Here is an 18,541-nt window from a genome sequence, read left to right as displayed (position 1 = left end):
TTAATAATAATAAATATTCGCTAACATGCTATCAAGCGTCCAGACAAATCAGAACATCTAATTAAATACTCACACACACAAATCAAATAATAACACTTCTGTACAAATTAAATCGAAGTTACTGATTACTAAAACACGTTACCTGAAGCTGTTTATGATCTTGGCAGTGTAAATGAAATGAGCTACGTGACATCCTACTTCACTTCCCTGTAGGATGATAAGCCCCGCCCCCGGCGCCAGGATTGGCTAATACACTCGAGTAGCATAGTGTCTATTAGACAAAGTAACGGTCAGTCAACATAAGGGGGCGGGACTAAGAGAACCTCTTAGTCTTCTTCAGTGGAAACGATAGAGAGCTATCCAAAAAGATAGCGGAGCTGCGGTCACGTGCACAAAAGCATAGCTGACGTATGAGAGCCGGATAAATAGCGGTTACATGTGCCAAAAAAAAGGTCGCAAAACTTTCACATTTGCGGCATATGGCAGACGCCCTTATCTAGAGCGATAAGTGATGATGCAGATGGACCTCCTGCTCCATGTCAGTGTTCAGGATGTGTGTTAAGGAGCAGGAGCTCAGGCTCTGCTTTTAAATGGAGGTATATATATATATATAACACACACACACACACACACACACACACACACACACACGCATTCAGCTGGCCTAAACTCTATCAGAATCAATGATTTACGTTTTTATATATTTTTGTCCACGAATATGTATAAAATTATTCCCAATAATTAAACGTATCTGCCCTAAACCTTTCAGAATCAAAACTGCAGGTGCCTGCTAACATAAAATCCATGTTTGCTTGATGCTGTCACTTTAGCCAATCAGATTGCGAGTTGCTGACTTCCGAGGCCATCTAGCAGGCGTCCAATAACGTCAGCATTTTCATGTCTTTTGATTGGATGGTCAGAGTAGCAAACTGCACAATCTCAAATAGGTGTTCATTTGGATTTAATAGCTGTTTATTTATTCCACAAGACTGACAGAGGAGAAGAAATTGATTTGGTCGCTGAAACACTTACAAGGACATTTACAAGACAGGTTTTTCAAGAAAAGCTGGACATTGTGAGAAAAGTCACCAAAACAGTAAAAACTTAACCGTTTATGCTTTTCTTTCCTGCACAAAAACACAATTTGTCTTCATTTCAAATCCCCAGGAAAACCGTAATGCACTGAATAAATGCACAAAAATGCACTGGGTCATATCGATTCTCCTGCTGGAGATGATGTATGTGGAGGTGTGTGTGTGTGTGTGTGTGTGTGTGTGTGTGTGTGTGTGTGAGGAGGTGAATATCGATTCTCCTGCTGGAGATGATGTATGTGGAGGTGTGTGTGTGTGTGTGTGTGTGTGTGTGTGTGTGTGTGTGTGTGTGTGTGTGTGTGTGTGTGTGAGAAGGTGAATATAAATTCTCCTGCTGGAGATGATGTATGTGGAGGTGTGTGTGTGTGTGTGTGTGTGTGTGTGTGTGTGTGTGTGTGAGGAGGTGAATATCGATTCTCCTGCTGGAGATGATGTATGTGGAGGTGTGTGTGTGTGTGTGTGTGTGTGTGTGTGTGTGTGTGTGTGTGTGTGTGTGTGTGTGTGTGTGTGTGTGTGTGTGAGAAGGTGAATATAAATTCTCCTGCTGGAGATGATGTATGTGGAGGTGTGTGTGTGTGTGGTGTGTGTGTGTTTGTGTGAGGAGGTGAATATCGATTCTCCTGCTGGAGATGATGTATGTGGAGGTGCAGTTGTGGCTCCAGTGAAAGGAGACGTGTTGATTTGTGTTCATTGGGTTTCTTGCTTTAGTGATGGTCATTCTGACTGTATGAGATCCTGTGTGTGATGCAGCTCTGATCTACTGCACTTCTCTATAATACTGAGATAGATAGATAGATAGATAGATAGATAGATAGATAGATAGATAGATAGATAGATAGATAGATAGATAGATAATTAAATTACACGGCTAATTACACGCTATTTAGTAATTTCTCAATATTGCTCTTACAGGTTTGGCCTCACCCTGGAATTCCGGAATCAACAGAAAAGAAAAGCCACACCCAACCGACATGCTGCCAGATTGTATTCGGAGATGAGAAGTCGAGCAGAGAAAAGAAGTCTATCTGTATTTAATACAAGCGTTTTAACGCCCCAGCGTTTTTAAACACATTTTACTTAAACTCTGCTTGCCAACAAAAAGAAAAAAAAAGAAAAAAAACTCATAGCACACATTCTATTTTTTTAATTTAGTTTGCTATGATTTATGTTAAATAAACCTGGAATCACATAATCAACAACAACAACAACAACAACAATAATAATAACAGCAACAACACAGAAAGAAATTATGGATTGGAATCATTACAGAATTTACAAAGTACAGAATTTATAGAAATTGTCTCTCTCTCACACACACACACACACACACACACACACACACACACACACACACACACACACACACCATTTGCTTGATCTGGAAACAACACACAATGCATCTAACAATACTAAATAAAGATATGAGACAAAATCTATTTGCTAAATAATTAGACATGATTGTTTTGTTTAAAACAAGTCGTTCACCAGGTTTATTTAATGTTTGTTATTATTATCTTCATGTCAGAAATTCCGAACTGTTCAATTTAAGGAAGTTCGACTCATAGGAATGAAGCACCATACAAATACCTCTGTTCAGTGGGTAGAGTCAGTGCTTTGTACAGTGCAACAAATGAATTGTACACTTACTATGTGATCTGCATTTAATAAAAACAGCTACTGAAGGCAAATGTTTCTTTTTGATTTGCTGTTTCGTGATTTCCACATCGTCTCACATTTAGTTTTTTCTCGCCTCCTCAAAAGTTAGTGACAGACTCATCGTCCCACTCTCAAAGCTCACTCTGGGCCTCTGGCTCCACCTCTGCCCGGTGGGTGTGGCTGCTTCATTGGTCTTCAGGCAGATCGATGAGGATGGTGATGAGGCAGAGGACCCGCCCACACTGCTGGACCTCTTCCTGAAGGCGGAGCTTTGCCTCAGCGTGGCTTTGGCAGCCGCTTTGAAGGCATGGGCCGCTGTGCAGGAGCGAACTTCCTCAATGGTGTTTCTGCAAGGCTTGAACAAAATGATGTAGACCTTGTTAAAGAAGATGCATGCGAGCAGGCTAAAGCTGGATGCCAGGATGGCGATGACCTCCACAGCCGAAACGAACTTCCCATATGTGCTGAAGTATGCAGGGACGAAGGAGATCCAGACGATGAAGAAGATGAGCATGCTAAAAGTGATAAACTTGGCCTCCGTGAAGTTCTCCGGCAGCTTCCGAGACTTGAAGGCGAAGAAGAAACAGATGCCTGCCAGGAGGCAGGTGTAGCCGATGAGAAAGCCCAGAGCCATCATGGAGCCTTCATTGCAGGTTATGAAGATGATCTCATCGATGTCGTAGTTTCTGTAGCTCGCAGGTGGAGCATTGTACAACCACACCACACAGATCATCACCTGCACAAAGGTAAACAGGAACACCAAGAGAAACTGCAAGTTCAGTCCCCACCACTTACGATGGAGGCTGGTTGGAATCTTGGCTTCGAACACCAGAAGAACCCGGTTGGTCTTGACCAGGACGCAGGAGATGCACAAGACGAAGCTGATGCCGAACGCGGGCTGACGCAGACGACACGTCCAGTCCTGAGGTTCACCAATAAACACCAGCGAACTGGAGAAACAGCAGATTAATGAGAACAGCAGTAGGTAGGACAGCTCTCTGTTCGAAGCCTTGACTATAGGTGTGTTCCGGAATCGCACAAACACGCCGATCACGAAGGAAGTCAGGAGAATGCCAAGCACAGTGAGCAGGGTCAGAGCGATCCCGAACGGCTCCGACCATGCCAGAAACTCGATCTCCTTCAAGAAACAGGAAGTGTGGTTCCCGTTGGACCAAGAATTGTTGGGGCATTTAGTACAAAAACTGGCATCTGAGAATAAATAAAAATTATGCATTTAAATATTAAAGTATTCCTATTCAATATAAAATAACATCATAACATAATAATAATATTCAACTAATATTAGGTTAAAAAATTCAATTATATAATCATTAATTAATATTAAAGGCACAGTGCCACAGCAGATCATCCGTCTCCAAACCCCCTGTCCTCTACATCTGCCTCTTTCAGAACAACTACCGGCAGGTCTTCCTTCACCAGATCCATAAACCTCCTCCTTGGTCTTCCTCTTTTCCTCCTTCTTGGTCTCTCCATCCTCAGCATTCTCCTACTGATATACCCCATGTCCCTCCTCTGCACATGTCCAAACCATCTAAATCCCCTCTTTTCCTTACTTCTCTAACACACTCTCCATTACTTTGCACTGTTGACCCCAGGTACCTGAACTCCTCCACCTTCTCCACCTCTTCTCCCTGCAACTGTACCCCTCCACTGCCCCCCCCCTCTCAATCACACACATGTACTCTGTCTTACTCCTACTGACTTTCATTCCCCTTCTCTCCAGCGTGTACCTCCACCTCTCCAGGCTCTTCTCCACCTACTCTCACCACAAATCACAATATCATCCACAAACATCATAGTCCACGGAGACTCCTGTCTGACCTCGTCCTTTAACCTGTCCATCACCACTGCAAACAGGAAAGGGCTCAGCGCCGATCCTTGATGCAGTCCAACCTCCACCTTGAACCAGTCTGTCGTTCCTACTGCACACTTCACTGCTGTCACACTGTCCTCATACATGTCCTGCACCACCCTCACATACTTCTCTGACACATCATACTTCCTCATACAATACCACAACTCCTCTCTCCACCCTGTCGTACGCTTTCTCTAAATCCACAAATACACAATGTAACTCCTTCTGACCTTCTCTATACTTCTCCATCAACATCCTCAAAGCAAATAAGGCATCTGTGGTGCTCTTCCTCAGCATGAAACCATAATGCAGGTCGATATATTTACACAGAAATGATACAAAATGTACAGAAGGCAGGAATAAATTATCTATAAGGAATAAATCACACACCTTTATACTCGCTGTATTCTCCATCAGAGCACTCAGTACACTCGAAGCAGCAGGTGGGCTTCCCCTCGATGATGCCCTTCCTGGTGCCGGGCTCACACTCCTCACTGCAATTGGAAAACGGTACCTGTGTAAAGTCCCAGAGAATAATAATGAAAAAATGTTTAATGTGACCAGTATCTGAGCTCTATTAATAATAATAATTTTACATTGCACTTTATTAAAAGCATCTAATAAAGTAATGATGTATTTATTAAAAAAAATAATTAAAAAATTACAGGTCGCATAGAGACCATTTCTGATAAATAAGAAATTATCGGAATATTTTATACAAAAAATATATATAAAATTTATATAAAAAATAAAATGCATAAAAACATGCACATAGTTAATTCTATGGATTAATCATGCAGGGATATTGTACAGTGTTTATTTGTACAACTATTTATTTGTAAATATTTATACATGAAATAAATGCACCTACAAAAGATTGTATATATTGATTAATAAGTGAGTAATCTGTAATTAACCAACAATATCTTTTATAGATTCTGAAAAATTTGACACTTTTAAACAGTGAATTGTGTAAAACAAAAACAATTATAGATGTATAGAGTAAACAGAACGTATTTACAGTACATGAGCTTATTTATATAAACACAGCAAAGTTCAACTTCTGAAATCTTCGTTAAAAGCTTTCACCCTGTACGAATATACTAATTTATATAAATTATATAAAAATATTTTAAATATATGCCGTATTAATAGATAACAGGAAGGACTGGACTTGTTGGTTAACTTGTCTCTGGTGTTTTAATCCCCGCACGTCTCAATGGCAACGACATTAAATCAATTACAAATCCAGTTCCAATCCAAGTCCAGATGCTTTACCAGGAAAAAACACACACTGCTAAAAATCTCAGATTTCACATAAAATTCACATAAATCTAATAAAAATCAATCAGACAGAAAACAGCCCACAATGAAAACTTTGCCATTTGCAGAGTAAGGATCAGATCACGGATCGTTTAGCAGGAACCTGTACACCTGCTCATTCATGCAGGTAACCTAATCAGTAGAATCATGTGGGAGAAACACAATGCAGAAACAGTACAACCACCTTGCAGAATAAAAAAAAGTTCAGAAGAATGAAGCCAGACGGGTTCCAACTACCAGAAGGGATTTTGATAAATCTTATCATCTAATCGCTCTTACAAGCGTGGAGAGCGGAAAAGCATCTCATTATGTACACAACATCAAACCTTCAGGTGAACGTGACAGCTGTGACAGCAGAAAAGCACATCAGGTTCCTCTTCTGTCAACAAAGAACAGGGATCGTGTGAAGCTTTCACATTGTTCAGATTCACCAACTGGACAGGTGAGATAAAAAAAAAAAAAAAAAAAAAAAAACTCGCCTGTTCTTAAGGTGTCCAGTTGCAGAAATACTCCCACCAGATTACCTGGTACCAGCATCTATACCATGGTTAAATTCACTGAGGATTTCTCTGAATATAAGACACTTTATTTGTCACATATACTTAAAAGCACAGTGAAATTGTTTCTTCGCATATCCCACATTGTTCTGAAGCTAGGGTCAGAGCACAGGGTCAGGCATGATACAGCACCTCTGGAGCACAGACGGTTAAGGGCCTTTCTCAAAGGTCCAAAAATGGCAGCTTGGCAATACCGGGGCTTGAACCCCCGACCTTCCAAGCGGTAACCCAGAGCCTTAACCACTCCTCTCCCACTCCCTCTGCACTGTGCTGCTGCCACATGATTGGCTGATTATAACGCTGTGTATTTATATGAATATACTGTCCTGATGAAGCACATCATTTTATAAACAGTTAAAATGATGATTCTTTGAGAGCCATCTGTAAAAACACTCACCTCAGTCAAGTAACCGTTCCACAGTATTTTCGTTTTGTCTATGGAGAGTTTGGCACCTTTTTTGCCATGAACGCTGTAGTAGCCGACCTCCCTGAACACCACCGAGCCATCGGCAGGAGAACGGTGCCAGTTCATGATGGTGTAGTTGGCGGAAAGTTCGCTGCTCTCGTCGAAGCGTACTCTCTCGCCCATGCTGTTCTGGAACTTCAGATGCCTCAACTGCTTCAAAACCTGGAAATAAATTAATTATTGTTATTCAGAGACAAAGTCCATCATAGATGAAGCTCCACTGGACTTCCCGTATCGCTTGTCTATACTGTTTGTATTTATGATTTATAAAATGAAGCAGATTAACAAATTACATAAATGACACTGCACCAGGACAAAAGTTTCATCTTGAAGCCCAGAAATGGCAGAACTTCCTGCTCATATACCTGCCACGCCTCCACCTTCCGAATATCTGCACAGGACCCGTTAGCGAAGAGTCCTCTCCCTGGCGTACAGGTAAGGATGTCCTGCAGAGCTTCAGCTATGGCGTACACAGCCACGTAGACGTTATAGGAGATTCTCAGGTGAGTGTAGTCCAGGTAAGGCGTCTCCACGCTCGTGATGTCCTCGTCACCCGTGCAAAGTGGCCGGAATCCCGCACTGCTGTTCTCGCTGTCCTCCTTCCTCACGCTGTCCTCCAGGTAACAGTTAAACGTCTCTTCCCAAAACTCTCGCACAAACTCGTTATGCAGGGATTTTTTCGGATGCACCTGCTGCAGGAACTCCTTGAATCCGAGGATTTGTCCTGCCTGCAGAGCAAAGCCGATCGTCCCGCCCATGACATCCAAGTATTCGGGTTTGGCCACGAGGCTCGACAGAGCCCAGGCTTCACTCGCTAACCACACGCGATCGGTGATGTTACGCCTTACCATTTCCTTTACCAGTGGCTCGACGTCCGGCCCACTAGCAAATACCACAATGACTTTAGCGCTGGAGTTCTGGATTTGGTCAGCAATGTGGATAATCTCTGCTTCTTCCAGGTACTGAGAGATCAGCACGTTGAGGTCGATGCAGATGTCCCTCTCGAACATCTCATTCTCGAATTTCTCGATCCCGGGGCGGCCGTACTCATCATCCGAAGCAATCGCGATGACCCAGTTCCACTGGAAGTGATCGATGATGGCCGCCATGCCGATAGCCTGGTACTCGTCGGTCGGAATGGTCCTCATAAAAGACTTGTACTGGTTCTTGTTGCTTAGAAGGCGACTCGATGATGCATAGCTGATCTGATAAAGCAAAATGAATAGTTCATAAATTACTTACTTTAAAAAAAAAAACTTTTTACAGCAAAGTCTCAGCTCACCTGTGGGATGTAGAAGAGACCGACGAGATCAGCGACGGCTGTAGAAACCGCCGAACCGCACGCTCCGACCAAGGCAATAGTGGACGGGATGTTCCCGGTGCAGTTACAAAACCCGTCCAAGTTCAGAGAGTCGATCTTATTCTGAGCCACGAAGCTCAGCGAGGCCTCCAGCGCTTTGGAGACGGTGTTACAGGTGTCGAATATGCGGTACCCCAGGGTGATGTTGGGTAAAAGAGTAGAACTGTTGTTGATTTCCTCGATGGCAAAAATCATGGCCTGGAGCCAACGAAAGCCACGGAAATTATACCTGAGAAATCACAGAAATCTTTATGATACATTTTTCTGTGTTATTTACAGGATACAAAAACATTTTTTTTTTGGATCAGTTTCAACCATAGAGATGAATATTTATAATGTTTAATCTTTTAATATTTACAGCATTAAAAAAACAAAAATGATACTTGAAAAATCACAGAAATCTTTATGATCTTTTTGTACTGTTATTTACAGAATAATACAAATACATATTTGATCAGTTTTGACCATTAATCTGAATCTTTTGAATTTACAACATTAAAAAATCACTTGGATTATAATTATCTGGACCTCGTTATCCAGGTTTTCACCACAGTGCTGCCCCTATACAGGTTTGGTTTTCCTCATGTACCTTACACACTCTGTAGATTCTGGTTTAGCCGCCAAGTCCTGGTCGTTTGAGGCGACTCTGAAGTGTATAGGGAACAAGCCCCCCAGCAGGATATCCCCCGTTTTCTGAGCTCTCTGATGAGGGCCGTACGAAAAAACTCTGTCGTTAAAAGCCAACAGCACCAAGTAGTGCAGACAGAACTTGAAATGAAACCTCATGGTCTCAGTGGTTTGTATGTTTTTTGGCCATAAAAGGGGAAGATCAGCAGCAGGGTGTAGGACACTCGAAGGCAAGCCTTGAATGAAAATGTTTTTTTCTCAGTATGAATGCAGGAAATCTGAGTATAACCTTAAAATCTGGTCCATTAAGATACAAAAGAGAATATGCTTGTAATTGGTTTGGGAACAAAAAAACAACAACCATGCAGCAGATAAGGAACTAAATTTAAATGCTTGGCCATAAAAAATGGAAACTAAACAACCCAAAGTCTGTTAAATTCTTTTCAAGGCTTTTCAGGGGTCTATTTGAGGAGCTGTGGATCTCTTCACACTGTCCTCCATCAGTATCATCTTCATCCCCGGTGCGGTTCAGGTCTGTGTGACGCTTCTAAGACAGACTGTACCATGAGGTTATAAAAAGCTGTGTATTCCTACCAAAAAAACAAAAAAAAAAACACATTTATGCACAATTATACATTTGATCTTTGTCGTATATTTCACTTTTCTCAAAATGCTGACTCAGGATATTTGCTGTGAATCTTATCTCTGTGAAAATATCAAGAGGAGAATCTGATACCTTTAACACCTTATACATCCTGCTGTGACCTGAGCATGCACAGCAATGAAGAAGAAAAAAGCAGGAGAGCCAAGAAATGAGTGCCATGAATTATGCGCACACACACACACACACACACACACACACACACACACACACACACACACAGAAAGAGAGAAAGAGCACTTCAGTTCAGAGCACTGAACAGAGCACTGAACACCCAGACATGACCAGCACACTGTTTAATTCTCTTAATGTTCACCATTAACTGCACACTACAACAGATTTACATCACTAGAGGTATTTGGTTCTCTGACACCCCTGATTGATGGACCCTCAGTTGGTTAATCCCGATAACTACTTTAATCTGAATAACTCAAAATACAAACAAAAAAATTAATAAATAGCTCAGTGGTTAAAACACTGCACTTTTAATCAGAAGGTTGTGAGTTCAAATCCCGGCACCACAAAGCTTCCACTGGCCTGCTCAACTGTAAGTCACTCTGGATAAAAGTCCGCCAAATGGTATAAATGTTTGTATTCAGGTTTGTCTATTTAAATATTTCTGATCAATCGATTTCCCGTGGTCCAGGAGGGACCGTAAGGGACGGTGCTGTGAGGATTGGGCAGCAGTCGAAGGCGGGGGCCTGCTTAGACTGCTGCCCCCGCGACCCGAATTACGGATAAGCGGGAGAAAATGAGTGAATGAATGAATGATCAATCGATCGTGAGAAATTATGCTCTGCAACATTTTTTCACTCCATGCAGCCAAAGACAAAAAGCAGAAAAATAACAATTGATAAGGAAACACAAATCTTGGGTTGAAGGCGGTGTTGTTAAAACATCAACAGAAATCAGGATGATCAGCGTTTAGGATTTTTCGACAGTCCTTGCATGAGAATGAGAAATGCTGACAATGATTTGTTTGTGACGTTTTTTTGAAAATGAGCCATCAGGTCGACCAGGCACTTACAAAAAAATAAAAAATCTAACAAAGATGACCAACTTCAAAAAGGAAGAAAATCTGAGCTGAAAAAGAAGTGGTTTGTTCCACATCACCGCATGAACGACCTCCTGAGTGCGGGTGCCAAACACCACTGTGAAGACCAGAGCAGGCCTTCCTTCATCCCAAACTCTGGTCAATAACACTCCAACATAAGGCTCCAACATAACGCTCATTAACCCTGGAAATATGCAGCAGCAGGGCCGAGCTATTCCGCCTCAAAGCGCCAGTCAACTCGCTGGAAAAAGATGGAGAACTGATTATACAGCAGGGGAAAGTTTTCCTGGTTCGGGAGATGGAGGATATTTAATTTAAGTGTTGGTATCAGTAGAAGCAGCAGGATTGAAGATGTACATTTAAATTAAAAAGCTGATTGAAAGGTTTGTTTGATTTCTTTCTTCACCTTTAAATATACTGTAACACTCAGAAGGAACAACTTCAAATATGACATTCAGAAAGTAATCAAGCGAGAATGTACTCCAGATTTTACATTTATCACAGTAAATAATGTAAATATTTTTTCCCCTTAAAAGCTTTAACATACTCAGGACTTTACCATGGAATAATGCGCATCAGTCCTGATCACTGGAGCAGGTGAACATCTAATTAAACTGCAGATAGTGAGGACTTGGTGTTAAATAACAATACAATTAAAATAATTTACTACTACACTTACCTGTTCTACCATCCATCAAATCTGAACAAACAGTAAAAAAAAATAAAGATTCTGGAAAATCATCCTGAAAAAAGAAAATAATGCAGCTTAAAAAACAAAAACAAAAATCCACCCTAATTTATCAGCAGAGTTGCACATCCATCTTTTTTCTTCTCATCTCAGATTGAAGAGAAAAGTCTGCAGTGGTATTGGGTTTAATGTGAGCAGGCTGGACGAGTGCAAAGCTCCCTCACTTCATGCCATAGTGACTCATTAACCAGATGTGGTCAGGTTATTTCCTCTGATCTCCTGTTTCACCTCAGCATGTTCCTCACACTATCATCAGAGGAAGAGCACAGCGCAACAGCCGTGGCATTTAAAGTGTTTCATATCAAAACAAAGAACGTCGAAGTAAAGACAGGGGGAAAATGACACGTCTTTATGAAGAAATTCTAAAAGGATGGCGTAATGAATATGTATAATATGTAAATTAGGAAGACCAGCATGTTCTGAAATCCTAATTCTTTCATGGTTCCATGCGCAACCCCCTACATCCTGTTTTCTTTGTGAAAAAAAAAACCTAATTGTGGAGAAAGACCTTCATGGCATTTGCAGAAGATCAAGCTTTGTTTAAAACAATAACAAAAATGCATCAAGACCAAATATGGGCAACTTTTATTGTTTGAAGAAAAATACACCAAAAACAAACTCCATAGAATTTTTTTTTTCTCCCAAACAATTGAACAAAAACAAAACTAAAAGAAAAAAGTGACAGGAAATAAAGTGCTGAAGGTGAAAATAAGGCGAGTGACGCTTCTGTTCAGACGACAAATTTGTTCTTGGCGATGGAGTTACTTTTGGTGGCCGTGTCTGCGTGAGCCTGATATCCAATCACAAGCTTCACTGGAAGGCCGAGACTCTCTTTATATTTCCGCCTTAAAAACAATAAATAAAAACAAACAAGCAGAAAAACAAAATGAGCCACAATTTTAGCACAAAAGCTGTTCAGGGGATTTAAAAGGTTTTAGCGTTCCATCATCTGAAATTAACAAATAATCTAAAAGGTTTAGTTACAAAAGACACTGGAGACTCAAGTCCACGTGATGAACATGAACTATGAAATTGATTAAATACTTAAATAGAAAATGATGATGATGATGATGTCACCCCTCATCAGATTCTGTGATACTTTCAGCCTCTCAGGGTCACATTGTTTTAATTTATTCATTCCTCTCCTGCCGCTGAAAACTTGCTGAACCCGGTTTTCTAAACACCACATCTTTCCATTAGTAGACACCTGAGGGGGGTTTAAATGTTACATAATGCAGCTTGAACATGGCCTGATGAAGTCCAAGGCCACTTCACATATCCCAGCAGCACTGGAGTGCACCGCGTCCTCCACTCTCTCGACGCTGCGATGGGTAATTAGCCTCGTTAGGGTTGCTAAGCACAAATCCGTTTTCCATGATCATTATTTACAGTGGAACAAACGATGAACTGCACACATCTGTCTGAAACTGGAAACTTCACAAATGCTGAAAAAGTGTCACGTGTAATCGAAATTGGGTAAAGTTACAATGAAAACGTGCCACAAAACTCAAGCAGCGTCAAGTTGAAATCTGACGCAGACGTACCCGATATACGTTACGGCCTCCGCGTTCTCGGTGTTCGTCGTCCAGACGGCGATTTTGTCTCCTTTGGCACGAACGTTAATGACCGCACCGCAGACGTCTCTACTGTAGGAGCCAAAACCCTCACCCATGAGGCACAGCAGCTGCAGGAGGAACAAACTACACTGAAATGTGACAAAAGCCAGACTGGGGGTCACACTGAAAAAGATGGAGATTTTAGTGTGTGCTTGTGGAGATTCAGCTACAAGAGTGTTAAAGTCAGGTAGGGATGTAGGTGAGAAGGTGAGGAGGTTCCTGGGGCGCAGTTAACGTTCACATTCCTAAAGGTGTTCAATAGAGTTGGAGCTCTGTAGCAGGAGATCTTCCACTCCAACCCTTGTAAAGCAAATCATGTTGCTGGCTTTGTGCACAAGGGCATCGTCATGCTGGAACAGGTTTGGGTCTCCTAGCTCAAGAGAACTACAACCGTGTGCCTCCAAAATTGTGCGAAGAACAGTTTGGGGAAGAACTACAAATAGCTGAGAGTCAGGTGTCCCAGGTGTAATCAAGATTTAAAAATAAATTAAAAAAAGTTTTGTACGAGTAAAAATTCCCCCCCCAATCAGTGAATGTATATTTACAGAATACACAAAATGCAACACAGATATAAAGCAAAAAGGGTGTGTGTTTCTCAGACCGTCTCCAGCCAATAGCGGTCGAGATCAGAGTGTCTCTGCTGTTTGGAGAGCGTAATGAGCCAACGGCCGCCGCATTTATTGCTCCTGTCCTCCCACATGGGCTCGATTCCATCCTGCAGTAAAGATCAGAAGGAACACGAACACACACACACATTCAGAACCTCTCAAAAATTAAAAACCATCTAAAGCTGTTTCAGTGGAGCTCCGTTACTCAGGCTAGATTTTAGATGAATGTGAAAGGTCAGAGCAGCACATCACTCACCTTGAACACCGAATAGTCGCACCCTGACGAGAGTTTGCTGGCCTTCTGAATGTTATGGTACAACCTGCAGGAAAGAAGGGAAGGAATGGTGGAGGAAGCTGAGAGCTCAGCACCCGCACCACACTGTGAATGAAAAAGCGTAAGGTTTTCTCTTTACCTCCTGCACAGTGTAAACTCAAACCTGACACTGCGTTTAATGCCAGGAACGAGGGCTCTAAACACCCGCGTCGGCGCCAGACTGCCGGCGTTAACGCGCCAATTCACTCGTGCCTTATGGTGCCGCACCACCTCCGCGAGAAATCAGGCGAGCACGGTCTCGACACGTGATGAACGCTTTAACGCAGGAAAGCTACACTTAAAGCAGCCAACTGTTGAGATGCTGTCGATAGCATGCGAGAAGGAACCGTCTTAACGCCAGCACTCGAATAGAAGTGCTCGAATGAATCAGACGGACTCGGGGGGCACGTGTAAACGGGGTTCGCGTTACGGGTCTCCATGTTGGGACTTTTTCAATCATTTTCCAAAAGCTGCTCATCCACACTGAAACGTCTGAAACTTTTTTTTTTTTTGTACTGTGCACGTGGAAATCTAAGGATGCTTTCATTTCCATCATTTCCACCTGCCGCTTATTTATTTTCTCTCTTCGAAACGTCGCATCAACGACTGAAAACGTGTCATTTATCTAAAGCCTCCGTTTTCAAAACACGCATCGCGAAATAAAACGCCGTTTTCAAAAAGCTACGTTTCTGTTGACTGAAAATCCGCGGTGGAGGAAACACACAAAACATGCAGTTGAGTAAAAGTAGAGACTCTAAAATATGACTCCAGTAAACTGAGGTGATTCAGTGAAGAATCTTGTGAATAATGATAACAGGAACATTAGAGTTATAATAAATCACTACTACGGACACTGAAGTAAAAACTTGTACTTTTACTCAAATGAAAGTTTAAAGTGACTTTTACTGGAGTCACATTTTACTGAGTGTCTCTACTGTAACTACATGGTTTGTGTACTTCATCCACACCTGATCATTGGATAGATGATCATGTTCTTGCACCCCAAGCGCTACGTCCTCACCGTACACACAACGACCCTCAGAATCTCTTCTATGAAGAAGGTGGAATTGAAATTGGTGGTAAAACCTCAAACCTGGAGCTGCCTACAGACTCACCCCCAGAAATCCTCAACAGTATCAAACTTGGTGATGAGTCTCAGATTATCTTGCCACATTTTGCTCTTATCATTCTTGTAGAACCATAAAGCCCACCTGCATGAACAGAAACACACATTTTCAGACCATAAGACTTCACAACACACACCCCCACCACCCACCACACACACCCCCACCACCCACCACACACACCCCCACCACCCACCACACAACCCACCAAACAACCAACCACAATCCATCAAACAAAACAACCTCCCACACAAACAAACAACCACCCACCCACACAACCCACCAAACACAACCACCCACCAAACACAACCACCCACACAACCCACCAAAACACACAACCCACCCACACAACCCACCAAAACACACAACCACCCACACAACCCACCAAAACACACAACCCACCCACACAACCCACCAAAACACACAACCACCCACACAACCCACCAAAACACACAACCACCCACACAACCCACCAAAACACACAACCACCCACACAACCCACCAAAACACACAACCACAATCCATCAAACAAAACACAACCTCCCACACAAACAAACACAACCACCCACCCACACAACCCACCAAACACAACCACCCACCAAACACAACCAACCACCCACCACACACAACCCACCAAAACACACAACCACCCACACAACCCACCAAAGAACCAACCACAATCCATCAAACAAAACACAACCTCCCACACAAACAAACACAACCACCCACCCACACAACCCACCAAACACAACCACCCACACAACCCACCAAACATGCAACCAAACACGCAACCAACCAAACACACGCATTTAAGAATGTTGGTGTATAAGTGACATGTCTGGGTAGAGTTTAACACACCGGTTTTGTAACGGATGTCTTGCATGCAGAACTTTTCTCACAAACACCACTGGGGTCTCTTTTTTCTCTACAAGCTTCCGGGGCCGTTTGTCCATCTGTCACAACAAAACCATTAAAACCTGATTAGAGACTTTTTGGGGTCTTATTTTGTACATTTGAGTCACACAGCAGTTAAAAAAACATCATGATATGAGTGTTTCGAGTTTTAAATGTGAAAACCCAGTGTTTTTAAGCTGAAAAGTATCTCGATATAAAGAGCCACACGCAAACTCCTGCTCACCAACTGAACCGCACAAGCCGCCATGTTGAATCAGAAAAATGGCGCGAGCTTGCGAGACGCCGCCATTCGCCCTCCAATTTAGGCGCTCGTGACGTGCCGCGTCCCAAACCGAGCTCTACCCTACTAACTAGGATGGAATAGTTTTTAGGACGGAAGTGAGTGCGGGAAGGCACATCACGAGCGGCTTCTACTAATAATGTCATAATATATTTAAATTACGATATTCTGAAAAAACAACATTTCCCAATATGTCGTATGTCCACATTTCCTCGTTCGACCACAAGGTGGCGACATTTACACACTGCATGTTTCCAAATGTCTACTAAATAAAAGAAACATTCCGCAACAAGTTACTGAAGTCCTGAGAGCTCGTGCATTATGATATTTTTTCTTACTTGTTTTTTTTTGTTTCGTGAAACGTGTATATTATACGATTCATTACACACAGACTGATATATTTCTAATGTTTATTTCTTTTCATTTGGATGATTTTGGCTCAGATTTAACAAAAACACACCAATTCAGTATCTGTTGGTCTTCTGGAAAGTCTGTTCATTTACTGTATCAGTACTCAATATTTGGTCGGGGCTCCTTTTGCTTTAATTACTGCCTCAATTCAGCGTGGCATGGAGGTGATCAGACTGTGGCACGGAGGTGATCAGTCTGTGGCACTGCTGAGGTGATCAGTCTGTGGCATGGAGGTGATCAGTATGTGACACTGCTGAGGTGATCAGTCTGTGGCATGGAGGTGATCAGTATGTGACACTGCTGAGGTGATCAGTCTGTGGCATGGAGGTGATCAGTCTGTGGCACGGAGGTGATCAGTCTGTAGCATGGAGGTGATCAGTCTGTGGCATGGAGGTGATCAGTCTGTGACACTGCTGAGGTGATCAGTCTGTGGCATGGAGGTGATCAGTCTGTGACACTGCTGAGGTGATCAGTCTGTAGCATGGAGGTGATCAGTCTGTGGCATGGAGGTGATCAGTCTGTGACACTGCTGAGGTGATCAGTCTGTGGCATGGAGGTAATCAGTCTGTGGCATGGAGTTAATCAGTCTGTGGCACTGCTGAGGTGATCAGTCTGTGGCATGGAGGTGATCAGTCTGTGGCATGGAGGTGATCAGTCTGTGGCATGGAGGTGATCAGTCTGTGGCATGGAGGTAATCAGTCTGTGACACTGCTGAGGTGATCAGTCTGTGGCATGGAGGTGATCAGTCTGTGGCATGGAGGTGATCAGTCTGTGGCATGGAGGTGATCAGTCTGTGACACTGCTGAGGTGGTATGGAAGCTCAGGTTTCTTTGGCAGTGGCCTTCAGCTCATTTGCATTTTTTGGTCTCTTGTTTCTCATTTTCCTCTTGACACAACGCCAGAGATTCTCTATAGGGTTCAGGTCTGGTGAGTTTGCTGGCCAGTCACCACACCAACACCATGGTCATTTAACCAACTTTTGGTGCTTTTGGTGTGGGCAGGTGCCAAATCCTGCTGAAAAATGAAATCAGCATCTCCATAAAGATGGTCAGCAGAGGAAAGCATGAAGTGCTCTAAAACTTCCTGGTAGACGGCTGTGCTGACCTTGGACTTGATAAAAACACAGTGGACCAACACCAGCAGATGACATGACTCTCCAAACCACCACTGACTGTGCAAACCTTACACTGGACCTCAAGCAACTTGGATTCTGTGCTTTTTCTCTCTGGGACTCTGGGACCTTGATCTCCAAATGAAATGCTTTATTTTCTTTCCTTTCATCTGAAAAGACGACTTTGTCCCACTGAGCAACAGTCCAGTGCTTCTTGTCCTTTGCCAAGGTAAGACACCTCTGGTTCAGGAGCTGCTCAACATGAGGAATGCGTCAGTTGTAGCCCATGGAGACGTCTGTGTGTTGAAGCTCTTGAAGCACTGACTCCAGCTGCAGTCCACTCTTTGTGAATCTTCACAAATTCTTGAATGGGCTCCATTTCACCCTTTTCTACCACATTTTTACCTTCCATTCAACTTTCCATTAATGTGCTTGGATAGAGCAGCTTCTTTTTTAGCGATGACCTTTTGTGTCTCACCCTCCATGTGCAGGGAGTCAATAATCGTCTTCTGGAAAACTGTCAAGTCAGCAGTCTTTCTCATGATTGTGGAGCCTGAACCAGACTGAGACACCATTTAAAGACTCAGGAACATTTGCAGGTGTTTGGATTTAATGAGCTAATTATAGTGTGACACCACAAGTTTTGTGAATACTGAATCAACCGTGAGCGAAAATCATCACAATTAAAAGAAATAAACACTTGAAATATTTCAGTGTGTGTGATGAATCTATATAATATATCTA

The 18,541-nt window shown here is 42.6% G+C and overlaps 2 protein-coding genes across 2 annotated transcripts; both read right to left on the bottom strand.

Annotated features, from left to right (window-relative positions):
- Positions 1-2,220: 2,220 nt before the first annotated feature.
- casr (calcium-sensing receptor) lies at positions 2,221-9,208 on the bottom strand. The gene is made up of 6 exons (XM_083531034.1): positions 8,919-9,208; positions 8,252-8,558; positions 7,335-8,174; positions 6,901-7,131; positions 5,014-5,137; positions 2,221-3,956 (listed from the first exon to the last, which is right to left on the bottom strand). The coding sequence occupies exons 1-6, from the start codon at positions 9,113-9,115 to the stop codon at positions 2,827-2,829; spliced, it is 2,829 nt and encodes a 942-aa protein (XP_083387160.1). The 5' UTR covers positions 9,116-9,208; the 3' UTR covers positions 2,221-2,826.
- Positions 9,209-11,992: 2,784 nt separating this feature from the next.
- eif4e1b (eukaryotic translation initiation factor 4E family member 1B) lies at positions 11,993-16,338 on the bottom strand. The gene is made up of 7 exons (XM_083531397.1): positions 16,219-16,338; positions 15,939-16,033; positions 15,072-15,167; positions 13,900-13,963; positions 13,637-13,750; positions 12,964-13,103; positions 11,993-12,264 (listed from the first exon to the last, which is right to left on the bottom strand). Exons 1-7 carry the CDS (start codon positions 16,240-16,242, stop codon positions 12,150-12,152), a joined length of 648 nt encoding a protein of 215 aa, XP_083387523.1. The 5' UTR covers positions 16,243-16,338; the 3' UTR covers positions 11,993-12,149.
- Positions 16,339-18,541: the final 2,203 nt, after the last annotated feature.

The sequence above is a fragment of the Silurus aristotelis genome (assembly GCF_946808225.1).
Source record: "Silurus aristotelis genome assembly, chromosome: 26".
NCBI classification, from domain to species: Eukaryota; Metazoa; Chordata; class Actinopteri; order Siluriformes; family Siluridae; genus Silurus; species Silurus aristotelis.
The sequence above is the reverse complement of the archived record's forward strand: the minus strand, read 5'-3'. Positions and strand labels throughout refer to the sequence as shown.